General features: G+C 42.5%; 1 protein-coding gene across 1 annotated transcript in view; it reads right to left on the minus strand.

The window, feature by feature from the left end:
- Positions 1–222: 222 nt before the first annotated feature.
- BNC1 (basonuclin 1) overlaps positions 223–26,984 on the minus strand; it is a 38,778-nt gene continuing 12,016 nt past the window's right edge. The window contains exons 2-5 of the mRNA XM_032232475.1: positions 18,416–18,518; positions 15,865–16,100; positions 5,442–7,297; positions 223–2,727 (exon numbers count right to left, since the gene is read on the minus strand). Of these exons, the coding sequence (XP_032088366.1) occupies positions 2,046–2,727; positions 5,442–7,297; positions 15,865–16,100; positions 18,416–18,518 (2,877 nt within the window). The 3' untranslated portion in view covers positions 223–2,045. The remainder of the gene's footprint in view (positions 2,728–5,441; positions 7,298–15,864; positions 16,101–18,415; positions 18,519–26,984) is intronic.

Genomic DNA, 26,984 nt, shown 5'->3' on the forward strand with positions numbered 1-26,984 from the left:
GGCAGAAGCTGGGACAAGTCATGGGAGCTCACTCTGTTACGCAGCGCTAGGGATTCGAACCGCTGAACTGCCGACCTTCTGATCGACAAGCTGCACTTGTCCACTCTGCAAACAGCCTTCACCCATGTGCCTCAGTTCCATTTGCAATGTGGATTTAGTTTAACTAGGATCAACTGAGAGAACATGTTATACTTTTTTTATTAACACATAAAAATTCTGGAGAAATACAAAACAGCATTACTTTGGCAGAACAGTAAGAAAACATCAGACGGGAGCAATTTTACAACATCATCATCATCAACAAGGGAAATTAAAAAGGAGAGTTGAAATCAATGGAAAAAGATACGGTGGGCTTGAATTCTATGTCTAACTGCCTTGACCTCCATTGGATGCTATTGCACATATCAGTATCAGGCTCTCCTCCTTTATCATTCAAAGGTTTAGTGATAAAAAATATATCTTCGAATTGCTTTCACTGCTCATAGTTCTTTCACCAAACATAGTTGCACAGGGCATACCCAACCACGGGAATGCTATTGCCTGATTGAAAAGGAAATAGAACAAAAGTGTTCTTTCGATAAAATGTAAGACCAATTCCAATGCTGTTAAGTGCATAAGACATAATACCAAAGTGATACGCATAATGACCAGGATGAGGAATATTATTCACTTATACGAAACAATGTGCTAATACAAAACAGAGCATCATCGAAGTCAGTGGACGATTCTGATTAATGTCGTAATAAAATATCGGTTGTCTGCCCCAGCCTGGCATTGTACATCAACACAATAGATAGATATCTATTCATATTCATAGATCTTCTCTCCGTCGCGTCGCTTCCTGCCAAATTCTGGAAAATCTCGAATTCAATTCCCCCCCCCCCACCAACCCAGGATTTAATTTTTCTCAACATAGCAATAAAAAAGTGCAGTAAAACTATACATTGCATTTCAAAATGTCCGACATGTGGTTCAAAGTGTTTGAATGCATCTCAGGTTTCGCTGGTCCTGTATAGAATTCATGCCAAATGCTCTCAAAAGTCAATGGAGAATCTTTCCCAAAAAAAAAATTAGAACTTGCATTGTTTCCAGGGTTTGTTTCCTTTGCAAAAAAAAAAAAAAAAAAGATACGGGGTTCCTTGGAAATAAGTTTCAAGAGACACCCAAGAACTGCGGAGTGGGTTTAGCATCTGGCAGTTCATAGGCCCATCTTGAAGCCAACTCTCTTCTTCAGAGAGAGACAAGAAAACCCGTGGAATTGTCCTGTTTTCAAATGTGGTGAGAACAGTTGTACAAGCCACTGAGCCGGAACAGAATAATGGGGCTTCAAACAGAATGTCTACTGCCACCAAGAACTCCAGAATCAAAAGCTGCTCTTTTTCTTAAACCTGCCACCTTTCCGTTCCCAGGCACACAATAATAAATTATGGGGAAATCGCCACATTCATTTAATACTGTCAAGTCAGCTGGCGGGAGGAACTACATCAGAGGTGCGTTGCTGCTGGATCGGCCCGGATCGGCCGAACCAGTAGTAGCGGCAGCGGGAGGCTGCGCCCACCCGCCAACGACCCTTCTGCGCATGCACAGAAGGGTCGTGTGGGAGCACGAGTGTGAACACCCGAACCGGTAGTTAAAAAAAATTGGCAACGCTTCTCTGAGATGTTAAAACGAAGACAGGACTGGTGCCGGAAATGGCATCTGGGCGTCAAATGCAAAACGTTGGTGTCACAAGCTGGTCTTTGTTTTATAAGAGAGGATAAAGAGTGAAGAGGGGGGGGAAATCGGACTAATTGTGGGCTAGCTCTGTATCTCGTTATTATATTGGCATCCACGTTTACAGTCTGCAAAAAAACAAACCCTAACCCCTTGGGTGGGTGCATCGGAAACGAGAACGGTATTGCACCTCGTATATTCTGGGACAGGATCTATGGAAAAGCCAGTGAAACCATGCGCCTCTTTTCCTTAATGCTTAACAAGGAAAAAGGAAGACGCTGAAATGATAAATAGAACACAACCGCAACTGAAATGCTCTTGAAAAAACTCAGCTATTGCAGGGGGCTGTGGGGTGACCTGCTCAAGCTCTTGTGTAAATTGGGATTTTGGCTGTGTCGATTCCTGCTACGAACGGAAGAAAACATGGTGTTGCAGCCGGGGATTTTGCACTTGTGCAACTGACGGAGGTGCACGGTTTTGTAATGGGCTCGGAACGTCCCTTTGTTGCTGTAGCTTTTTTGACAGAGGTGACAGGTGATGGGCAAGCAGGAAGGGGTGGTTGGAAAATTCGGGTTAGGGGTCTCCACCGGGCAACAGTCTTGGTAGAGCTCTTCGTTGGGTGTCAAGCAGATACTTTCACAGCTTTCGTTGCTGTCCTCTAAAGGGCTTTCTTCATTCCCTCCGTCCGAATCCCAGGAGGAGTGAGTGCCGCTCTCCGATTTAACGCTAGACGTGGTGCTTAAATCCAGAATGGCTCCCTCGTTGGGGTCGTGCCCGCAGCTCTCGGGACAGGCTTGTGCGATCTTGCTCATGGGGAAAACCAAGCTGCCGGTCCTGTTTGTGCTTTTGAAAATGACCGAGGTGTGCTGCTCCAGATGCCCTTTCAAGCAGGCCTCCGGGCAAACGTCTTTGGCCATGTCCTTCAAGAGATCGATGGCGTTGAAATGGTTCTTGTTGAGGTCCAAAGGATCTTTCGTTAAAAGTTTATGGTGAAGGTTTAAATTGGAGCTGTGTCTGGAGGAAGAAAAGAAAAAGAAATATCTAGAGTAAAAAGAAAAAAAGAGAGAGGAGCAGGGGAGCTTCCTGTTTAAGGAAAAAGAAATAAAAACTGTTAAATGTTAAAACGGACTGGAACAGTGGTGGGATTCAAATAATTTTACAACCGGGTCTCTGCCCTAATGACCAGCTGGGTAGGCGTGGCTCAGTGGTCATGTGACTGGGTAGGTGTGGTCAACTCAATGTCACTCATGTTGATGAGCGCTTTGTTACAATGTTTACAAAGGGTTAACCGGAGAGGCAGTTTCTGTAAGCAGAGCAATAAAGATGAGGCTGGAAACAACACCAGAATGTTTCCTTCCTGCCTTCCTTACAGGATTAGCCCTGTAAAGTGGAAAAAAATAAAATGAGATTTCTTCCAACAACCGGTTCTCCAAACTGCTTAGAAAGTTAACAACCGGTTCTCCCAAATAGGTGTGAACTGGCTGAATCCCACCACTGGACTGGAAGCTGAAACATATGAAGAATGGTTGCAGGAACTGGGCATGGCTCATCTGGTGAAGAGAAGGGCCAGGGGAGACATGGTTGCTGTGTTCCAGTATTTGAGGGGCTGCCACAGAGAGAAAGAGGTCAAGCTATTTTCCAAAGCACCTGAAGGCCAGACAAGGAATAATGGATGGAAACTGAAAAAAAGGAGACATTCAATCTAGAAATAAGGAGAAATTTCCTGACAGTGAGAACAATCAACCAATGGAACAGAAGTTGCCTTCGGAAGTTGTGGGAGCTTCATCACTGGAAGTCTTTAAGAAGATGTTGGATAGCCATCTGTCTGAAACGGTATAGGGTTTCCTGCCTAGGCAGGGGGTTGGACTAGAAGATCTCCAAGGTCTCTTCCAACTCTGCTATTGTATTATTATTGTATATAATGATCAGTTGCAGGAACTGGGCATGGCTAGTCTAACAAAGAGAAGGACCAGGGGAGACAGGATAGCAGTCTTCCAATATTTGAGGGGTTGCCACAGAGAGGAGGGGGTCAAGCTATTTTCCAAAGCACCTGAAGGCCAGACAAGGAATAATGGATGGAAACTGACCAAGGAGAGATTCAACCTAGAAATAAGGAGAAATTTTCTGACAGTGAGAACAATCAAACCAATGGAACAGAAGTTGCCTTCGGAAGTTGTGGGAGCTTCATCACTGGAAGCTTTCAAGAAGAGAATGGACTGTCGTTTGTCAGAAATGTAGGGTCTCCTCCTTGGGTGGAGGGTTGGACTTGATGACCTACAAGGTTCCTTCCAATTCTGTTATTCTGTTTATGTTATTTTTGAAAAAAAGTGGAGTGGAGAAGAACAAGTTGCATGGAGCTCTTTCTATTAATGCTGCGCCAATTAGAAGCACATCACAGCGATAGAATTGTAGGAATCAGAAAACCAGGGAAAAAATAATAAGGTGGGATAGGAATACAAAACTAGCATTAAAGATCATGTAGACATGGGTCGATGTACGAAAATCACTTTTAGGGACTGTTTGAAGCTATGACAGCACTGAAAATAGTCACTTACGACCACTTTTCACACAATTGTTGCAGCAAACCCGTGATTAAAATTGGAACCCTTGGCAATCTCATGTGTTTATGATAGTGGATGGGTTTTGCCCCCATTTTACGACTTTTCTTAAGTGAATCACTGCTGCTGTTAAGTTTGTAACATGGTTCTTAAGCGGATCTGGCTTCCCCACTGACTTTGCTTGTCAGAAGGTGGCAAAAGGGTTTAATTCAGTGTTGAGATGTTGAGACTCTTTCGAAAGAGGATGATTAGGGGACTGCAGGCTAAAACATATAAAGAACGGTTGCAGGAACTGGATGTGTCCAGTTTGATGAAAAGAAGGATCAGGGGAGACATGATGGCAGTGTTCCAATACCTAAGGGGCTTCCACAAAGAAGAGGGAGTCAAGCTATTCTCCAAAGCACCTGAGGGCAGGACAAGAAGCAATGGGTGGAAACTAATCAAGGAGAGAAGCAACTTAGAACCAAAGAGAAATTTCCTGACAATTATAACAATTAATCAGTGGGACAACTTGCCTGCAGAAGTTGTGAATGCTCCAACACTGGACATTTTTAAGATGTTGGATAACCATTTGTCTGAAGTGGTGTAGGGTTTCCTGCCTAAAGCAGGGGGTTGGACTAGAAGACCTTTAAGTTCCCTTCCAACTCTTTTATTCTACCATTGCCCTTTATTGTTGTTCTCTCAGGATTAGTCTGAGGCTTTCAGACCCACACCTGAAGGACAAGCTTGCCTCCAGAGGTTGTGAAGCAATGGGTGGAAACTAATCAAGGAGAGAAGCTAAGCTAAGGAGAACTAAGGAGGAATTTCCTGACAGTTAGAACAATTAATCAATGGAAAAGCTTGCCTCCAGAGGTTGTGAATGCTCCAACACTGGAAGTTTTTAATAAGATTTTGGATATCCATTTGTCTGAAATAGTGTATGGTTTCCTGCCTAAGCAGGGAGTTGGACTAGAAGACCTCCAAGGTCCCTTTCAACTTTTGTTATCCTAAGGGAACCTTTTGACAATGGATTTCCATTTTAATTCTGTTCTGACAAAAAAGCGTAATGGTCCAGAAAAAGCAGGCATGAAATAGATTGCTGCACCCCCTCCTCAAAAACATAGAAGAAGCCCTCTATTTTAAACACAAGGGGGAGGGGCACACAGTGATTTTGCCCCCACCCATCCTTACCTGTCTCGGCTTCTACGCGAGGGGAACGCGGCATTGCAACCCTCCACGACGCAAGTGTGCATTTCTTTTAGATGCACGTTTTTAAAATGCATTTTGACACTGTAAGGGCTTTTGAAAGTCTTCAGGCAGATGTCGCAACAAAAGCGGGTGTCTTCCTGTGGGAGGCCTAGGGCCTGGGCGTGGCCGTGATCCATCTCTTTACACCCTTCAAACTCAGGGACCGCCGCACTCCGGTCGGAGAGCGTGTTGAAACTGCTCCCACTCAACAAGTGGTAATGCAGTTCGGGCCAGCTGTTGATGGGGATCCGGTAATTCAGCGGTTCTCTAAGGAAGCTGTAGGGCTCAGAGGCTGCTTTGGTGACGTCGTGGTGCTGGTTGAAGGCTTCGCATGCGTGTTCGCAAGAGGCTATTCTTCGCGATTTGTCTTGGTCTGGCTTGGTCTGCAGTTTGTCCCTTTCAGCCTGCAAAGTTTTGAGCCCTCCATCCTTGGAAACGGACGCCTCGGAGTGAGGTTGCTCTTCCGTGTGAGGATTGGCATTTTTTTCTATCCTAGACACCCCCATCTCCACCGACCCTTCACTTACCGCCTTGGGAGTCCCATCGTCTTCTGAACTGGCCACTTCATTAGCTGGGCTAGTGGTGTCAACAGCTTCTGCCTCTATCTTGATGGGCATGCTAGACTTACGGGATTTTTTCTTAGGCAAGGGGTCGAAGGGCAACTCACTGGAGCCCTGCGGTTCAGGTACAGACGAGGAAACCAGAGGCAGAGAAGGGAGCGTACCTGGGGTATTTGCTATTTCGGCCGGGGTGACCGGGCTGCGGTAGAAGGGGAGCACAGGTTGCACCGTCTTCAAATTGGGGAAGAGGACACCGTTGTGCCCGCTGTGGTGAAAACCCGGCTGGGTTTTGGCATCGGTCCCAGAACTCCCATAGATCGGAGCCGATCTGTGATCGGGAGGCAAAAGGCTAAAATCGGTCCTTTTGTTCTCCTCCAGACCTCGGAGGGACAAGCCGTTGCGGAGATCTTTATCCCGGTTGTTTCGGTTCATGGGCATATGAAGTCTCGGGTTGGGGTTGGCACTATGACGGTTTCGGCTCCTCAGTGAGCTGAAAACCATATTGCAGCCTTGGATGGTGCATTTGTGCTTGATTTTCAGATGGACCGCGTTGTAGTGGATCTTCAGAGTGCCCTTGTCGTAGAAGGTCTTCTCACAGGCTGTACAGAAAACGCGCCCTTTCCTTATTCCGGCGCCGTTTTTGTCCACTGACTTCATCTTAGTTTCTGGAGATACCTGGCTTGCTTCCGGTTTGGAGGTCTGAGTTTTCAAACCACTCGGTGACATGTCCTCTTTCAGTTTCAAAGTGAGGTCCGGGCTGATGGTCCGCTTCTCCTTTTCTGGTTGAAACGATGGATTGGAAGTTAAGAAACTGTTTTCAGCAAACGGCATGTAGTCGTCTTGTTTTAAGTCAGGACTGTGATCTTGAGAGGACTCCACCAAGAGCCTTTCCGGGAGCGAACCGATCAGAGGTGGTGGAACGGGGCTGTAAAACTGAAAGGGCAGCATAAACGCCATGTTGTTGACCACGTTTTCGAAGTGATGGACGTGGATGGGGTGCATTTTGTCCAAAGAAGCAGAAAGGTTGGAGTTTCTCTGATTGCAGCTTTCGATGAAGGCCCTAATATCCATACTGGCTGTGGTCGTGGGGACAGGAATGGATTGCCCTTCTTTCTCCTGAATGGCCATCAGCTCCACAATGGACTTGGTTTCCCCAAAACGCAGAAATTGCTGCAAGGTAGCCAGCTCTTCTTCGCTGGTCATGATACTCCAGTGATCCAGGACCTTTCCTGAAGCATCCTTCAAAAAGACAAATAACAACAGTAACAATAGACTTGAAAGGACAACATCCTAGCCTCAAAAGAAAAGTAGATTAATGTCAGGGTTCCAAATATCATCCAAAATTAAATCAGAGTCCAAGGCAAAGTATTGCTCAAAGTTCCAATTTATTAAGAGAGCCATGTTGGCACATCTGGGAAAACCCAAATCTGGAAGCGTCCTGGTTTTCCCCACCTAGTTGAACGTTCAAGATCTTGCCCCCACACCCACAAGCCCATCACATGGTCCAATCTCCCACTGCCATGCTTGGCAGCTTCCACCCATCCAGTTCCAGTCAGGTGCAGAGGTGCAAAGACAAAGGATGCCCTTGGCTTTCTAGAAAGAATTTTGTTATGGCTACATAGCATCTAACTTCGTACAATCCCTCCTCCCATTTTCCCACAATAGAAAATGCATAGGAGAATAATAGAAAGTGTGGCAGGCCAAAGATCCAAAAGAAAAGATGCCTGCAGACCTGACAATTAGTTCATTGATTGGGTTGACTTCTCGAGGGTGACCAAAGGGAGAAATGTTGTGTTTAGTATCTAACAAGTAGAGCACTCTCAATTGTCTTGCAAAAACAGGAGAGAGACTAGATGTTGGTCTTATACCTAAGCTGTCTACTCTTCTTCATTTATCTGGTCGACTTGCTGTCCATACTCTTGCTCTGACATACCTGGAACAGCAGAAAGAGAAGTGAAGACAACTGGGGAGATCATGAGAAAGAAGAATTGGGAGCCCCTCCAAGTGCTTCAATGATCCTCTAAAAGGATGCAAAGGACCAGCTGTCTGCAAAGAATATAAATCCCCCCCCCATTCCCCACCCTCCAGTCAGAGCTGGAGAAGCTTTAAATGTCTTTAAAGAAAAAACAAGAAAGTACAGTTGCCTCTTGAAAAAGCACCTGTGGGACAACCATGAGCTGGATGATGGAGAATCTCTACAGAGTTCAAGTATTGGGAGGCCTTCTCTCTTCCTTCAATGGGAAACTTAAATAGCAATAGCACTTAGGCATACACTGGTTCACAGGGCTTTCACAGCCCTCTCTAAGTGGTTTACAGAGTCAGCTTCTTGCCCCCAACAATCTGTCATCCTCATTTTACCAATTTTGGAAGGATGGAAGGCTGAGTTCACCTTGAATCGAACTGCTAAACTGCTGGCAGTCAGCAGAGTCAACCTGCAATACTTGGCCTGGCATCAAAAGGGCAAGATGGAAACTTTAAAATTTGGCCCCAAAATGTGGCAATACTGCACACTACAGACCCCTCACATCCTGGACACAAACTGTTTCAACTCCTACCCTCAAAATGACACTATAGGGCACTGCACACCAAAACAACTAGACACAAGGACAGTTTTTCCCACCGAACCCCATCACTCTGCTAAACAAATCATTCCCTGACCACTGTCAAACTATTCACTAAGTCTGCATTACTATTAATCTTCTCATTGTTCCTATCACCCATCTCCTCCCACTTATGACTATATGACTATAACTTTGTTGCTTGTATCCTTACGATTTATATTGATTGTTTCCTAGTATGATTTGATTGCTTATTTGTACCCTATGACTATCATTAAGGGTTGCACCTTATGATTCATGACGAAGGTATCTTTTCTTTTTATGTACACTGAGAGCATCTGCACCAAAGACAAATTCCTTGTGTGTCCAACCACACTTGGCCAATAAAGAATTCTATTCTATTCTATTCTATTCTATTCTATTCTATTCTATTCTATTCTATTCTAATGATTCTTGATGAATGCATTCTATTTTACTTTTCTTTATGTACACTGAGAGCATCTGCACCAAAGACAAATTCCTTGTGTGTCCAATCACACTTGGCCAATAGAGAATTTCTATTCTATTCTATTCTATTCCATTCCATCCCATCCCATTCTTACGATTCTTGATGAATGCGTTCTATTTTATTTTTCTTTATGTACACTGAGAGTATCTGCACCAAAGACAAATTCCTTGTGTGTCCAATCACACTTGGCCAATAAAGAATTCTATTCTATTCTATTCTATTCTATTCTATTCTATTCTATTCTATTCTATTCTAATGATTCTTGATGAATGCGTTCTATTTTATTTTTCTTTATGCACACTGAGAGTATCTGCACCAAAGACAAATTCCTTGGGTGTCCAACCACACTTGGCCAATAAAGAACTCTATTCTATTCTATTCTATTCTATTCTGTTCTGTTCTGTTCTAGTCTAGTCTAGTCTAGTCTAGTCTAGTCTAGTCTAGTCTAGTCTATCCTTCTTTTTTCTTTTCAATCGTGACTTTTAAAAAAAATCAAGTTGCAAACTGCTTTGGAAATCTTCCTTCCTTCATATATACTGTAGATTTGTTCCACCAAGGTATTTCAAAAAATCCAGCAGGAAAGGAACAAGAGTCTACCAGCTGATGCCACCCAAAAGTCACCCTTGTCTTATGAGCCAGTTTAGCCTCTGCTTGTGACTGACCTCAGTCAGCTGTCTGAGCGATCAGTGCTTCTGTCTAACGAAATCCACACCATTGATATACCTGCGGCAGTGGTGGGTTTCAAAAATTTTTGGAACCTACTCTGTGGGTGTGGCCTCCTTTGTGGGAGTGGCTTGCAGGCCATGTGTCCTGGTGGGAGTGGCTGGCTGGCCATGTGTTTTCTTTTCTTTTCTTTTCTTTTCTTTCTTTCTTTCTTTCTTTCTTTCTCTCTCTCTCTCTCTTTCCTTCCTTTTGTCTCTCTGTCCCTTTTTTCTTTTTTTCTTTCATCTCTCTCTCACACTCTTTTTCTTTCTTTTTTCTTTTTTCTTTATTTATTTCTTCCTTTCTTTTTCTTTCTCTCTCTCTCTCTCTCTCTCTCTCTGTCAGTCTGTCTTTCTGTCTGTCTGTGTGTGTGTGTGTGTGTGTGTGTGTGTGTGTCAGTGGTGGGTTTCAAAAAAATTTGGAACCTCTTCTGTAGGTGTGGCCTGCTTTCTAGTGGAACCTCTTCTAACCGGTTCGGTAGATTTGACGAACCGGTTCTATCGAATAGGTGCGAACCGGTAGGAACCCACCTCTGACCTGCGGACAGGTTGCCAGCACACCTTTGCAGCATGGTATTCTTGCTTTTCTTTTTAAAAAAAATATATAAATATTTTTAGTGCATATTTTCCATTTATTCTACATCACAATTTCAATTTTGCAATTATTGTACAATTTTCTTGGTTATATATAAAATTTCTATATTCACAATAACACTGTATTGTCTGGGTACAATCTCTATTGAATAGAGATAGTAAATCTTATACACCCAATAGTTGTAACTATTATTCCCAATAGCTATTCATCTTCATCTTCACTTATCCTTGTTGAAAATTTTGTGTTATTTGATTAGGCCCGCTGTTCAATTTTATCTATGATCTATTAATAATATCAAATATTATAAACATCAAGTAAACATCACATTTATAACTATTAATTTCCAAATAATTACATGGTTTATTTAATTATTCAATGTTCATTGTTCAATTACACAAATTACTTCCTCTTTGTTTACATATCTAGATTTCTAACTTCTGCTGCTATTTTATACCCATTAATAGAATAGTTCCCAGATTGAAAAAGTAATCTTTTCCCCATTTCTGATTTCTATCTTTATACCTATTTATATGTTATTCTTGGTTTTCAGTCACCTTGCCCCAAGTTCTTTCTGCAGTCATAGTAACCAAGGAGTGGAAAGTGTTTTGTGATAATCCCAATAATGTTAGGATATGTGCAAATGGAACAAAACCAGAGGTGGGTTCCTTCCAGTTCGCACCTATTCGGTAGAACCAGAGGTGGGTTCGTCAAATCTACCGAACCAGTTAAAAGAAGTTCCAACAGTGGACCTGGAAAGCAGGCCACACCTACAGAAGAGGTTCCAAAATTTTTTGAAACCCACCACTGAACAAAACCCAAGTAAAAAACAACAGAGTGGAGCAATCAAAAGCAGGTTTAGCCTCACTTCTAAGTTGAGTATTCTTTCTCTGCAACTTTAATCACATTCTGCGCTAAGATCAGAGAGCAAACGAACTCCAATCGATCCTTCTCTGGTTCACAGAGCGCAGCTGTAATTATACAAGAGTGTTGGAGTTCTTTCAAACTCCAACCTCTCCCAAACTTTTCCCAATAACTACAATAAATATTTTATTACAGAACATGTATTTGATGGCCCACGGAGAAATTTCACAGGGCGTGCAAGAGGTTTTCTAAGACGAACATATCATCATCAATTTTTCATGCAAAAGAGGTTCAAGGTAATTGAGCCCGTTTTTCCCCCCCCCTCTTCATCTTAACACTAAAAAGCAAGATTATGAAGTAGCATTAAATATTTATTGGGGGCATAATGTAAATCATGCTTTACATTAAAGGAAGGGAGCAAAATGAGCAGAGAGGTGGGCCATGGGTATTGTGTAGAGTGGATGTGTATCCTTGAGGCAGGTCAAATCTAAAAGGATGTCACTTGTGTCAATAATTATGCAATGAATGAATGAATGAATGAATGAATCAATCAATCAGAATAGAGCTGGAAGGGACCTTGGAGGTCTTCTAATTCAACCCCTGCTCAAGCAGGAGACCCTATACCACTTCAGACCAGTGGCTGACCAGTCTTTTCTTAAAGACCTCCACAGTGAATGACATTTGGTTACTGTAGAGCCGAGGTGGCGCAGTGGTTAGGGTGCAGTACTGCAGGCCACTTCAGTTGACTGTTATCTGCAGTTCAGCGGTTCTAATCTCACCGGCTCAAGGTTGACTCAGCCTTCCATCCTTCCGAGGTGAGTGAAATGAGGACCCAGACTGTGGGGGCGATATGCTGACTTTGTAAACCGCTTAGAGAGGGCTGAAAGCCCTATGAAGCGGTATATAAGTCTAACTGCTATTGCTATATAGTTCTGATGCCATCAAGAATATTCATGGACTAAATACACCAAGGGGAGGAGGAGTAGGATAGAAGGAAGAGTGGTAGAGAGGACGGGAGAGAGGATGGGAGGGAGGGTGAGAAGGAAGGGAGGGAGTGGACTGTGAGAGAGGAGTGGTAGAGGGGGAGGGGAAGTAGGGTAGAGGGGAATGATGGAGGGAAGATGGAAAGTTGGAGGGGGGCGGAAGAAAGAGGTGTATGGAGAGTGGAAGAGGTATATTGGGTTTCTATTTTGGGGGGTATTGGTGACAAGAGGAATTGCTGTGATTATTGTTTAATGTTGTATGGCCCTGGCTATGCACAGTATATATGTGACTGTATGAAAATGAAAAATGGAAAATAAAAACATTTTAATAATAATAAAAAAAAGAATATTCATGGACTCTGCTCCAATTCAGCAAACAAAGGGCTAAAACTTTGCAACCGAACATCTACAAAGGAAGAGAAAAATCACCAACGCAAGTAGTCCTCGATTTACGACTGCAGTGGAGCCTCCCCATTGCGGTTGTAAATCAAGACGGTCGCAATACAGTCACCCACGTGACCAATCCAATTTTATGATCTTTTTTCTCGCAGTCGTTAAAGTGAAGCCATTGTTCGCTATGGGGTGTTTTTTTGCCAAAAATCAGAAGTAGACACTGGTTTTCAAGGGAAAAAGTCATAAATTGGAAACATCATTTTCACCATGTTACCTGGCATAATACACATCATCTCGAGCTCCATTAACTCCTTGAACCAGTGGTGGGTTTCAAAATTTTTTCGAACCTACTCTGTGGGTGTGGCCTCCTTTGTGGGAGTGGCTTGCCGGCCATGTGACCTGGTGGGAGTGGCTTGCCGGCCATGTGTTCTCTCTCTCTCTCTCTCTCTCTCCTTCCTTTTGTCTCTCTGTCCCTTTTTCCTTTCTTTCATCTCTCTCTCACTTTTTCTTTCTTTTTTTCTTTTTTATTTCTTTTTTCCTTCCTTTCTTTTTCTTTCTCTTTCTGTGTGTGTGTGTGTGTGTTTGTGTGTTTGTGCACGTGTGTATCAGTGGTGGGTTTCAAAAATTTTTCGAACCTCTTCTGTAGGTGTGGCCTGCTTTCTTCTAACCGGTTCGGTAGATTTGACGAACCGGTTCTACCGAACTGGTGCGAACTGGTAGGAACCCACCTCTGCCTTGAATCATATATATGTATCCCAAAGGTGCTTTTTTCACGAAACAACTGGACTTTCTTGTTTTCCTTTGAAGTTGTTTTGCTTCTCATCCAAGAAGTTTCATCAGCTCTAACTGGATGGCGAGGGAATGGAAGGATTTATATTCCTTGCAGAGAGTTAGTCATTGGCATCCTTTTAGAGAGTCACTTGGAGGTTTCTCTGTGTCTTCAGGGTCACCTGAGTACTGCTAATGATTCCTGCAGTCAGCAATCCCTTTGGAAATCCATTCCTACTCCAACTCCATTCAAAGGGGGTTCATGGGAGTATGAAAGAGAGTATGAAAGTGACTTGAGAGACCGCCTGCTGCCAATTACCTCCCAAAGACCCATTAGATCACACAGAGTAGGCCTCCTCCGGGTTCCGTCTACTAGCCAATGTCATCTGGCCACTACCCAGGGGAGGGCCTTCTCTGTGGCGGCTCCGGCCCTTTGGAACGAGCTCCCCGCAGAGATTCGGACCCTCACCTCTCTCCAGGCCTTCCGAAAAGCCGTTAAAACCTGTCTGTGTCGGCAGGCCTGGGGTCGATGAGTTCCCTTCCCCTCTCGAATCGTGTGGCTTTTGGTTGTTTTAAATGCCCTGTACTTTTTGTTGTAGTTTTTGTGTTTCCCTTCCCCTTCTTGGGTTTGTGCGCCGCCCCGAGTCCCGCTGGGAATAGGGCAGCATATAAATAAAATGAACCTTGAACCTTGGACCTTGAAAGGATTTCTGGAGAAAAAATGGAAGTGAAACATCGTCAAAGAAAAAGAAGAAAGTCCAGTTGCCTCCTGGAAAAAAAAAGCACTTTTGGGACCACCATGCCCTGGAGGACTGAGAACCGCCTTCTGCCAATTACCTCCTCGAGACCCATTAGATCTCATAGATTAGGCCTCCTCCGAGTGCCATCTGCCAGCCAGTGCCGGCTGGCCACTACGCAGAGGAGAGCCTTTTCAGTAGCAGCTCCGACCCTTTGGAACGATCTCCCCGTGGAGATTCGTACCCTCACCACCCTTCAGACCTTCCGCGCAGCCCTCAAGAGCTGGCTATCCCGTCAGGCCTGGGGGTAAAGATTATAATTCGCCCCCACCCGAATGCTGTATGAATGTTGTTTATTCTTTTAATTACGTTATGTTATACGTCACTGTATGTATCCCCTCCCATATAAGTTGTTAGCCGCCCTGAGTCCCCTCAGGGAAAAGGGCGGCCTATAAATAAACTTATTCTCAATTCTCAATTCTCAATCTCTACAGATGTTTTAGCTATGCAATTTGGGAGGAACACACCCTTTGAATGCTGAGGGAGTAGGAAAGGATTTCCAGAAAAAAATTCCAGACTACAGGAACCAGGAGCACTACTCAGGTGACTCTGAAGGCACAAATAAACCTCCAAGTGCTTCAACGACCCTCTAAAAGGATGCAAATGACCAGCTGTCTGCAAGGAGTATAAATCCTTCCATTCCCACACTATCCAGCCAGAACTGGAGAAGCTTCTTGGATAAGAAGTGTAGCAACTTCAAAGAAAAACAAGAAAGTCCAGTTGATTCCTGGGGGGGAGGGACGACACCTTTGGGACAACTATGACCTGGATGACGGAGAATCTCTACAGACCATATATATATGTATATTCCAGGCCTATTGGTCAATCATCCGTATATTTCAATTTGTGTAATTTGTCTAGCTAAAGGCCTTGCGATCTCACTTCTTTTAGGCTGCTTTGTATATCTCCATAGCATAATTTAAAAAATGTGTTTTGATGAAGGTAATGTCTGGTTCTAACCCTGTGTTGTGACTGAGGCTTCCCGAGAGCATGAAGCAAACTCCTGGTCCCGACAAAAACCCCTTTTATTAATTGACTGTGAATTCTTCTCATTCACATCCAGCAAAGTCTTTCAAGGGAGGATTTACAGTCACAGGCCTTATCTGGCTTGGAGAGCTGCCAGGCTGATTATCTGCAAAACTTGGCAAGGAGTCTCGGAGAGTCACGAACTAATTGTCTCCTGCAAACTCCACTCCCCTTTCACTCCTCTTTTATTTTCTCTGGGAGGGGCCATTCATCGTCCGCCAGTGGCCTTACTCCCAAGTCGACCCCTGTTCTTTAGCTGTTCCCTTCGTCTGGCAATTCTGTGCATGCGCACACTGGGAACAGGCTCCAGCTGTTCGTCTGCCCCACTGATGTCTGACTCCGAAGGCAGCTGATAACTGGCATATGGCCCTGGCCCCCTCTCGGCCTCTGACACAGAGCCCTCATCAAAGCCTTTCCCAGACTCCAGGACTGGTCCATGTTCCTCCCCGACCTCCTCACTGTCCGAATCTGATGAGCCACAACACTCTGTTCTTCAGGAACTCTATGGCGAAATGTCTCCTAGGTGTTCTGATATTTTGGATTCCGGTGACTCCATGCTGGCTCCCTTCCTCTCCCACTTTTGTCTGTAAGGAAGGACCATGAATCTGACGCTTACCTGTAAAACATAACCCCGTATGTAGTCCTGAAGTGTCCAGTCAAGAGCATGGAGGATGTGTGTGACCTCTTCTTGCTTCAAGACACTGAAAAGACGATCTAGGAGGATTTTGAGACGGACAGGAACAGCTTGAGTCCCATACAGCATGAGGCTGCTTATATCAAATACCACATTGGACTGGACAATTTCCACTTGGCTGGTTGGGTATAAGTTTGGGGTCCTTAGTTTACTTAAAGCTGAAACAATGAAAAGAAAATGCAGCCACCTGTGAATAACTGGGTACAAAATAATCACAACTAGCAATAGGGGCTCAGCAACTAGGCATTGTTATCCATCGGATAGTTCCGTAATTAATGCTTTAACAGCCATTCCAACATCATTCTTTATAAGTCTGATCAACAGACTGGCTTGATATATAACTAAACTGAAATTCAAATGTTTTATTAGTTATATTACTTGCGCTTGTTTATGCTGATTTGAATAGTGTTCTTACATAGCTGCTCCTATGAAAGTTGAGTTTGATTTGCCTATCGATAAGGCATGTGTGGCATAGAGCCGAGGTGGCGCAGTGGTTAAATGCAGCACTGCAGACTACTTCAGCTGACTGCAGGTCTGCAGTTCGGCTGTTCAAATCTCACCAGCTCAGGGTTGACTCAGCCTTCCATCCTTCCGAGGTGGGTAAAATGAGGACCCGGATTGTTGTTGGGGGCAATATGCTGACTCTGTAAACTGCTTAGAGAGGGCTGAAAGCCCTATGAAGCGGTATATAAGTCTAACTGCTATTGCTATTGCTATTGCTATGTGTTATGGGATGAAGAGGTAACTGTTTATAACCTTTACTGAAGACACACTAAATCTGTTTATACTTGTCACATTATCTGGTCAATAGGCACGGGATTTGGTCTCCCTTCTATGGCTAAACTACAACTCCCAGCAACCCTAGGAAACGGCTAATTACAAGGGAAACTGGGAGATGTAGTACTGTAACAAGATGGGCCCATAGATTGCTCACCCTTCCAATAAATCAGGTGCCACAATCTATAGAACTTTGCAACAGCACTTGGACTTATATACTACTTCACAGTGCTTTACAGCTGTCCCTAATTGATTTAAAGAGTCAGCATATTGCACCCCCCCACCCCCAAACAATCTGGGTCCTCATCTTACTGACCTGGATGGAAATATACAAAGAAATATGTAGAAACCTATATGGTTTAAGTCAGGTAGATTTGCATGTAACAAAATTTCTGATAAACTTTTTTAAAAAAAACCAATCAGAAGTGATAATTTGGAATGCTTGGGAGACAGAAGTCTTAGACCAATTTTTTCTTTAGTTGTCTTTCTCTTTTCCAATTTAAACCCATAGTTTCACTTGTAATAGTTAATTCAGCACATGTTGAATTGCAAAGCAGATAACAAAGCAGATTAGCCGGTAAGGATAAAATACACTGTACAGCATTTCCCTCCAAAAGGAAACAACGCCAAATCAAATTACGTATGAGAAATATTCTAGGTTTTTATTTCTTATTCTTATGATCAGCTTTGCCACCCAAAATGAGGACTGGATTTATATATTTATTTAATTGTACGACTAGACGACAACTAGACAACAGAGGTGTACAAATCAGCAAAATTTGATTTTATTTGGAAACTAGATCTGATTTCATTCAGTCATCTTAACAGTCTTCAAATTGAACTTATTCAATTCAGATTTTTAAATAGGTTTTTTTTTGGGGGGGAGGAATCTGTACATACTTAGAGACAAAACTCATTCAGAAGGATCAATTATTAAAACAGACTGGCCAATTTGCTTCAGACAACAGTTTTCTAGATTTAACTGAGTTGACTTTGAATTAAAACTCCAGATGAAGCTTTCTCACACAGATACATCAACAGCCCCATTACAAAGAATTTTAGTACATCAAATACTATACTACTGTGGGAAGTTATCATCCAGCCCTCTGCCAGAAAAATGAAATATCCTAGGAAATATTGTAAAGGCAGAATATTTCTCTGGAGGTGAAAAGAAACATGTTTTAAAAGACAGAATAGTTCCCTGTAGCTTCCTGCCCATCCCCAGTTAATGGGCCATTGACACGGCCAGGCTAGTCCACTTTACATAATAAAGACTTCTCCCCTGCAGCCCCAGGGGGGGATGGGAGTAAAGGTATGATAATGTTGGAACTTTACTCAACTCTCCACATGGCATCTGAGAACTCAACTATACCTGGATTCAAAACACAGCCTAGACAGTTGCCCCTGCATGGCCCCATGGGAGTCTGACAACCAATCAGACTACATTTCTTACACAGGAACAGGAAACAGAGAGGTGGGACTAAACAGGGTATAAAAAGCCTAGCAAGCCCCTCCTTCAGCCTTTCTCTTCTTCTCCACCAACATTGAAGCATGTGATCACCTTTTCTGTTCAGGGCTCAAGCCACGTGGCCCTGTCCAACAATAAACCATCTTTCCAAGCAGCCTCCATGTCTCCAGTGTCTTCTTCCCCACTTGGAGCTGAACCCAGAAGGACATTTCTTTCAACACTACCTACCATGAGCTACCCATCCATGCTGACATTGGTCACACTGTCGTTGGTTTATTTTTCCAGTCTTAAAACACTGGCAGCTACAGTTTACCAGAGTGCATCGGATGGCCTGCAAAGTGAAGAAAACAGATGCGAAAATCAAGAGTTTAGTAAAGATCTTATCAGAACTTCAACCAGTACACAGCAGTAAATCTCCCTCTGGAAACTCAACCAATACGTTTTTCTTTCAAATAGTTTTTATTTTTATTTTCCAGTAATAAACATACATAATTTGTGAACATTGCATTATAGCAATAGCAATAGCAGTTAGACTTATATACCGCTTCATAGGGCTTTCAGCTCTCTCTAAGTGGTTTACAGAGTCAGCATATCGCCCCAACAGTCTGGGTCCTCATTTCACCCACCTTGGAAGGATGGAAGGCTGAGTCAACCCTGAGCCGGTGAGATTTGAACTGCTGAACTGCAGATAACAGTCAGCTGAAGTGGCCTGCAGTAGTGCACCCTAACCACTGCGCCACCTCGGCTCTTTTAATTGACTGGGTCAAATCTTTTTTAGACAACATTAACAATAATAATACAAATTGTATGTGAGATTCTTATCTTCCAACTTCAGCAATATTTGTCTTATCTAAGATTAGGGAATGCAACTGTATTATTAATATTAATAGAGTGTTAAAATATATTGTACTCCCGTGATGGATTGAATATTGTTAACAATTGGTGTTATTGGTAATCCCACACATTTGGAACATTGAAGCTATGGTGGAATAATGAGTGATTTTCACAATATTGAAGGAAAATACCTAGTAAGGGATAATAAATAAAGGGCACAAAGAAATACATATTATTTATGCTTAAATGAATTACTTTACTTTGCTTTATTGTCATTGTATGTCGGTACGCAGTATACACATACAACGAAATTCACATAGTAGCAATAGCAGTTAGACTTATATACCGCTTCATAGGGCTTTCAGCCCTCTCTAAGCGGTTTACAGAGTCAGCATATCACCCCCACAGTCTGGGTCCTCATTTTATCCACCCCGGAAGGATGGAAGGCTGAGTCAACCTTGAGCCGGTGAGATTTGAACCGCCGAACTGCAGATAGCAGTCAACTGAAGTGGCCTGCAGTACTGCACTCTAACCACTGCGCCACCTTGGCTCTATGACACCCAGAGACCAGGCCCAACACACATAATGATCCCCAAACACACCCCACTCACCCACCAAAAAATTCCCTGCCCCTAAACCACCCAAACATCCATACAACAGACCAAGTGGTGTTGTCCAATAGCCCACTGATGGTGGCCCTTTAGTTCATTGTTGAGTGCAATTACAGCTCTGGGATAAAAGCCATTCAGAAGACGTGTGGTCCTACTTTTAATTATTCTGTATCTTCTGCCAGGAGGCAACAGTCTAAAAAGATTGTAAGCAGGATGGGAAGAGTCTCTGAGAATGTTATGCAACTTCCTCAAACAGAGAGGTGCAAAGATGTCATCCAGGGCTGGTAGCTGGAGCCCGGTGATATTCTGGGCAGTTTTAATGATTCTCTGTAGAGCTTTTTTGTCCACTGCAGAGCTGCTCCCATACCATGCAAGAATGCCGTATGTCAGGACACTCTCAGTGGTGCTGCGATAGTAGGACAGAAGTAGATGCTGAGATAGATTTATCTTAGAATTAATAGAATTAATGGGGAAACGTAAAAAGAATATGAAACGAGACAAACTCAACCAATACCTGAGGGTCAACAGAAGAGTTGAAGACAAGATTCAGGCATATACATACATCTGAAGTGAATAAAGACTGCTATCAATAGAGATTTTCAAAACTAGACTGGACAACCATTTGACCAGGATGAACTAAGGTCTCCTGCCTTGAGAATGAGGTTGGACTAGAAGACCTCCAAGTTCTCTTCTGGTCCTATGATTATTTAAACAAGTCCCTTCAAAGCTACTTCAAAATTCAGGAATCTGGCATATAACAAGGCCAGGATTTACACAATTTTATCCAACTTTTAGGGTGTCTTACTTCTTATTCTTAATGCAGAAGGCTTCTCAACATGTTTCCATAATGATTCTTGCCTTGCAAGCTTCAGTCATTGAAGATCCAGCCCCCAACCTGAATAATGTGTTGGATTCCTGCCCAAATAAGACCCCCCCTATCTTTCTATCCCATCTTGTAAAACAGCATGAATTGGATATCTAGCTTAGCAGATTTTTATGTCAGGAAACAAGATACATGGTTAGTCACTACTGTACTTAATGAAAACAAACCATTAGTACCTTAATATATCATAATTACATTTTTAACTGTCACAAAGGGATCTGGTGTGCTTTTCTGCATTCAGGTGCCCCCCCAAAAAACCCAGCCTTAAAACTCCATCTTTGACGTGGGGAGGAAGTAGGAATCACCCTTTGTAACTTTGCTGGAGGCAGCAACATTTCTCAAGTTGGCCCACCCCTTCTCATAATTATTCTAATTATTCTTTTTCTTGCTGCATTGTATATTTTAATTCCAAGAGATTCAATGAAGCCTTCGGGCTTCCTATATTCATCCTCTTGACAAATTTGCCAAGTTGCTACAGATAGCTGTCTTCTACTACTTGAGGGTCTATCACGAAGAAGAGGGGGTTAACCTATTCTCTAAGGCAGGGTTCCCCAACCCCCGGTGGCACCGGTCTGCAGTATGTCAGCAACTGACTACATAGCAGCACTAACTCAGAGGTGGTATTCAGCCGGTTCTGACTGGTTCTGGCGAACCAGTAGCAGAAATTTTGAATAGTTCAGAGAACCGGCAAATACCACCTCTGGCTGGCCCCGCCCTCATCTATTCATTGCCTCCTGAGTCCTAGCTGATCGGCTGGGTCTTCTTTTGTTTCCCTGCACAGGAGAACAGAGCTGGAAAGCAGGTTAGTGGGGTGGGGAGGGAATGGGGATTTTACAGTATCCTTCCCCCAGGAGTGGGGAGGGAATGGGTATTTGGCAGAATCCTTTCCTGGAATGGGGAAGAAATGGATATTTTGCAGTATCCTTCCCATGGAGTGGGGTAGAAATGGAGATTTTGCAGTATCCTCCCTCTGGAGTGGGGAGGGAATGGGGATTTTGCAGAATCCTTTCCTGGAATGGGGAAGGAAAGGGTATTTTGCAGTATCCTTCCCCAGGAGTGGTGGGGGGGGAATGGAGATTTTGCAGTATCCTTCCCCCAGGTGTGGGGAGGGAATGGGGATTTTACAGTATCCTTCCCCCAGGTGTGGGGAGGGAATGGGGATTTTGCAGTATCCTTTCCTGGAATGGGGAGGGAATGGAGATTTTGCAGTATCCTTCTGCAGGAGTGGGGAGGGAATGAGGATTTTGCAGTATCCTTTCCCTGCCACGCTCACCAAGCCACACCCACAGAACCGGTAGTAAAAAAAAATTGAATCCCACCACTGAGTCTAAGATCATATATTTCTCCTTTTTGACCTTTCCAAATGAGATTCTCACTTGTGTGTGATGGAATATTGTCAGTATTCCCAAAAGGGTGGATATGCATTATAGAAAAGCAAGAGACAACTCAATTCTGATAGTTTGTGTATGAGAAAGAGCGTGAAGATGGTGCTTCTTAGCAGTTCCCTTAATATATCTTTATGGCGATGTTAGCATGCTGTATTTTGGTAAGATTCTCTCTGTGGGCAAGGAACAATAAAGAAATCTGCTAGGAAAAATCACAATGTATCTTTCTTGCTTTTGGGAGCCTCCCTCCCTCCCTTCCTATGTACTCTCAACTTCCAGGAGGGAGGGGATGTATCCCAGAGGAGCAAGAGACCACTCAGTTCAGATAGTTTGTGTGAGACAAAGAGGGTGAAGATGTCTCCTCCCTAATAGTTCCCAGAGTATATGCTTTATGGGGACATTAGCTTGCTTTAGTTTGGCAAGATTCGGTCTAGGGGTGAGGAACAATAAAGATATTTGGTAGGAAGAAGCACAAGGAGCCTCTCTTGGTTTTTGGAGCCTGACATTCAGCTCCACATGTGCTTGTAACAACATGAGATTTTATGCACAGGTGGCTCTCTTCTTTTTTCTTTTGGATAAAATACAGGTCTTCTTTCGTAACGCTGGCCCACCCCACCTTCCAGGAAAAAAACACCTTTAGAAAAAGGCAAGCGAATTTCACCATCTGCAACCACATTTCCGAGGGCCCTAAGACATGAAATATCTCAGCAGGAGAGTAATCGAGTACAAATGTTGTAAAATAGATTACATCAAAAGTTGCAAGATAGATAGGATTATCACGGTTGGTTTATTCATTGGGCGAATTTTCACAGAATGCTAAGCCAGGAATTTTTTTTTAAACTTATGATTTATTGAACAAGCCATTAAGTGGCTTACTTTGCATCAGAATGTTAAATCCAGACAGGGGCTTGGTGTATCCTACTGTGCCAAAAACTTACACATTTGTTCCCAAGCCAAGAGATTCAAAGGCCTCTAAGTGGTATTCTAAGGGTATATTTCTAAGAATTAGTAGGTGGATGCAGCCAGGGCAAAAATGGGATTTCATTCATGACTGATTTCCTTTATATTGTAATCAGATTAGAATTATAACACACATTATTTTTCTTCAGTTGTGAATTTCAGAATATTTCTCTTCTTAAATATTGCAATGGGGAATAATCCAACTTGTTCAGACATCCTATACCCATCTAATATTGTACACCTAGGATTTGAAGAGGAATTAAGTGTGGGGGGGGGAGATGAATTATAGGAAGGAAAACTGGTGAATATTATTGATCACGAGCCATGGTGGCGCTGTAGTTAGAGTGCAGTACTGCAGGCTACTTCTGCTGACTGCCGGCTGTCTCCAATTTGGCAGTTGAAATCACACAAGGCTCAAGGTTGACTCAGCCTTCCATCCTTCTGAGGTGGATAAAATGAGGACCCAAATTATTGGGGGCAATGTGCTGACTTTGTAAACCTCCTAAAGATGGCTGTGAAGCACTGTGAAGCGGTATATAAGTCTAAGTGCTGTTTCTATTGCTCTCTGACTTGCCCATCAACTTTTCCAGAGATGGCAGAAATAAACAAAGCACAAAGCATCTCAAGAAATTATATTTGAGCCGAGGTGGCGCAGTGGGTAGAGTGCAGTACTGCAGGCCACTTCAGCTGACTGTTCAGCGGTTCAAATCTCACCGGCTCAGGGTTGACTCAGCCTTCCATCCTTCCGAGGTGGGTAAAATGAGGACCCGGATTGTTGTTGGGGGCAATATGCTGACTCTGTAAACCGCTTAGAGAGGGCTGAAAGCCCTATGAAGCGGTATATAAGTCTAACTGCTATTGCTATATTTCCTTGCTCCTTCAGTTTAGCATTAAAGCAAGAAATTTCCAGCAAGCTAGGCTGCCTCTATAAGAAATAGCGTATTCCTGGTTTAAATACTGTTTTTTTCATAGGGTAGGATAGGATAGGATAGGATAGGATAGGATAGGATAGGATAGGATAGGATAGGATAGGAACAGGAACAGAAACAAGAAGAGAATATAAATCTTTATTGGCCAAGTGTGATTGGACACACAAGGAATTTGTCTTTGGTGCATATGCTCTCAGTATACATAAAAAGGCAAGACGCATTTGTCAAGAATCATAAGGTACAACACTTAATGATAGTCATAGGGTACAAATAAGCAATCAGGAAACAATCAATATCAATATAAATTGTAAGGATTTATTGGCCTACATCTCTTTTTAATATGTTTCTATAAACAAAGGAAGAATAATCAAAAGCAAAACTTTTAAGAGCTGAAGGTCAGTTAAGCTTTCGACTTTCAGAAATGGATTTGGATTTGGGTTATACTGTATTTTTTTTCCTCTTGTAATAATAAATCTCGACCACTTCAGCAGGCTAAACCAGTTGTAGTTTCTTTGGTTGGTTTAGGGCCAGATTTATATGATCTTCAGCTGGTGCCCTTTTCAATATTGTAAACATTATGCCTAGAGATTTATCTCTGCACAGAAAAATCTTGCTTAATTATTCCTTTTCATTTTTATAGTGTCTGGCTGCTGCTTTATTATTTTGTACTTTTGTTACTGAATGTATTGATTGGTATGTTTGTTTTATTTCATTAACTCCCAACTTTATGATATGTTGGAGGAAGCACTCAGCTCTCCAAATGCAGAGTATATAGTAATTATTTGGGTTACTCTTGCTACATTTTTTTTAAATTTCAGCTGGCTGATTCTGAGATTTGGTGTCTCAATTCCTGGCAAATAGATGAGGAAGAAATGGAGGTAGTGACAAATTTTATTTTCCTGGGCTCCAAGATCACTGCAGATGGGGACTGCAGCCAAGAAATTAAAAGACGCTTACTCCTGGGGAGGAAAGCTATGGCAAATCTAGACAGCATACTAAAAAGCAGAGACATCATTCTGACAACAAAAGTGTGTCTAGTCAAGGCTATGGTTTTCCCAGTTGCAATGGATGGCTGTGAAAGCTGGACCATAAGGAAGGCTGAGCACCAAAGAATTGAGGCCTTTGAACTCTGGTGCTGGAGAAGATTCCTGTGAGTCCCTTGGACTACAAGGCGATCCAACCAGTCAGTCCTAGAGGAGATCAACCCTGACTGCTCTTTAGAAGGCCACATCCTGAAGATGAAGCTCAAATACTTTGGCCACCTAATGAGAAGGAAGTTCTCACTGGAGAAGAGCCTCATGCTGGGAAAGATTGAGGGCAAAAGAAGAAGAAGAGGACGACAGAGAATGAGGTGGCTGGATGGAGTCACCAAAGCAATCGGCGTGAGCTTAAATGGACTCCAGAGGATGGTAGAGAACAAGGAAGGCCTGGAGGAACGTTATCCATGGGGTTGTGATGGGTCGGACACAACTTTGTGACTAACAACAACAAATAATATTTATCTTTTCCCCCCAATTTATTTTATTTTTAAACATAAAAAGAAAAACAACATAAAAAAATTCTCATCCATTACATACATAATATTTATCTTAATTGTTTTGATATGTTTATTTAACTAGACCGTTTACTAATGTCACATACTGAAAAAGAACATGAAATGCATCTGTAGTTGACAACAGAGAGTCACAATAGAAAGCAAGAAAGAATGTTCTAATCAAGTCAAGAACCACAGAACATTTGGGGATTTTTCATCCCAATTATATTTGCCTCATTACCAGCCAGTCTGCAGTTTCTCCCAACCATAATGAAAGATTCTGTCAAGTTGAGTTCAACTCCTAGTAAGGGCATGGACATAACATTCTGGTTTGCAAATGCCTTCTTCAGGGATTTACTTTCTAACCCATTCTACAATCCCAGGATTTCCTAGAGTCTAGACAACCTCCATCCAATTATTTTTGTTTGGGTTAATCATCTAAGTTTTCAATAAATACAGGAAGCTGTTGACTTATGACAACAACTGACCCCAAAATTCATGTTGCTAAGCCAGACAGTTAAGTGAGTTTTGCCCCATTTTACAAACTTGCCTGACACCGTTGTTAAGTGAATCACTGCAACTGTTAAGCCACGGTCGTAAGTGTAAAAAACAGCCACAAGCCACTTTTTTCAGTACAGTTGTAACTTTGAACATTCATTAAACGAACTGTTGTAAGTCGAGGGCTACTTGTATAGTAAAAATTAATGCAGACTAGTTCAGCAAAAAGTCCAGTAGGTGTTACCAGAAATATCAAAACAAATACTTTATCTCTGGTCAAATCATCCAACTTTACATTCCTTCATTTTGCTTTGCACAATCTTGACTTTTAAATCATTCCTGTAACCTCACAGGATTTAATATTTCATCACTCTTTGGTATTTAAAAGGAGCCTTCAAAGCTTTTATCGGACTACTTTATAAATCCCACAGAAAAGCATTGTCAAGGATTTCCAGGTCGAGATCTTTTTTTTAACCTTTGTATTCCCATTTTGGTAATCTCAAGTTTGTTGTCTTTCATGCCATCAAACTCTATAATGTCCATGTCAGGTAAAAGTTTTTTTTTTTTTTTAAATTCTCATCCACTTTTCATAGTTTATCCATTGAAATCAATATCCTTTCTATAAGATATAAATTATCAATAGCTCAGTCTATTTTTCAAAGTATACTTAAGCTCAAGAAAAAAATACATCTGGCTTGGCCATTTTAATTCTCTTCTGTCTGGTCCTTTAGTTTCCTCTAGTGCCCATTTGCAACCTTTATTAAACCTCAATTCTTGATAGTGTTGGGTTTCATTTCAGTAATTTCTCAAGATTATATACTTGTTATAGAGCAAAAATAATCAATATCCCCAAACCTCTTGCTTTCCAAATCTATTTCAAACATGCTTAAATCATTTTGTTTTTGTTTTTTATCAGCTGCATATTATTTTAGATTCTTTAGTCTCTGCTTAAAATTTCTTAACTCTAAAGAAGTTAAAACTTACCAGGTATCAAATTAAGCTCACTGTTTTGAAAGTCTCTAATATCCATAAAGTGATTAAACGGAGCAAACAGTTTGGCTGGCTTAGTATCTTTAGGAAAGGCTCCAGTGCTGCTAATGTTGCAGCAGATTGAGGTTTGTAATCTACTTACGAAAGATCAGGACTTGAGACCATGAAGGAAG

The sequence above is a fragment of the Thamnophis elegans genome, chromosome 16 (genome assembly GCF_009769535.1).
Source record: "Thamnophis elegans isolate rThaEle1 chromosome 16, rThaEle1.pri, whole genome shotgun sequence".
In the NCBI taxonomy this organism is placed as follows: domain Eukaryota; kingdom Metazoa; phylum Chordata; class Lepidosauria; order Squamata; family Colubridae; genus Thamnophis; species Thamnophis elegans.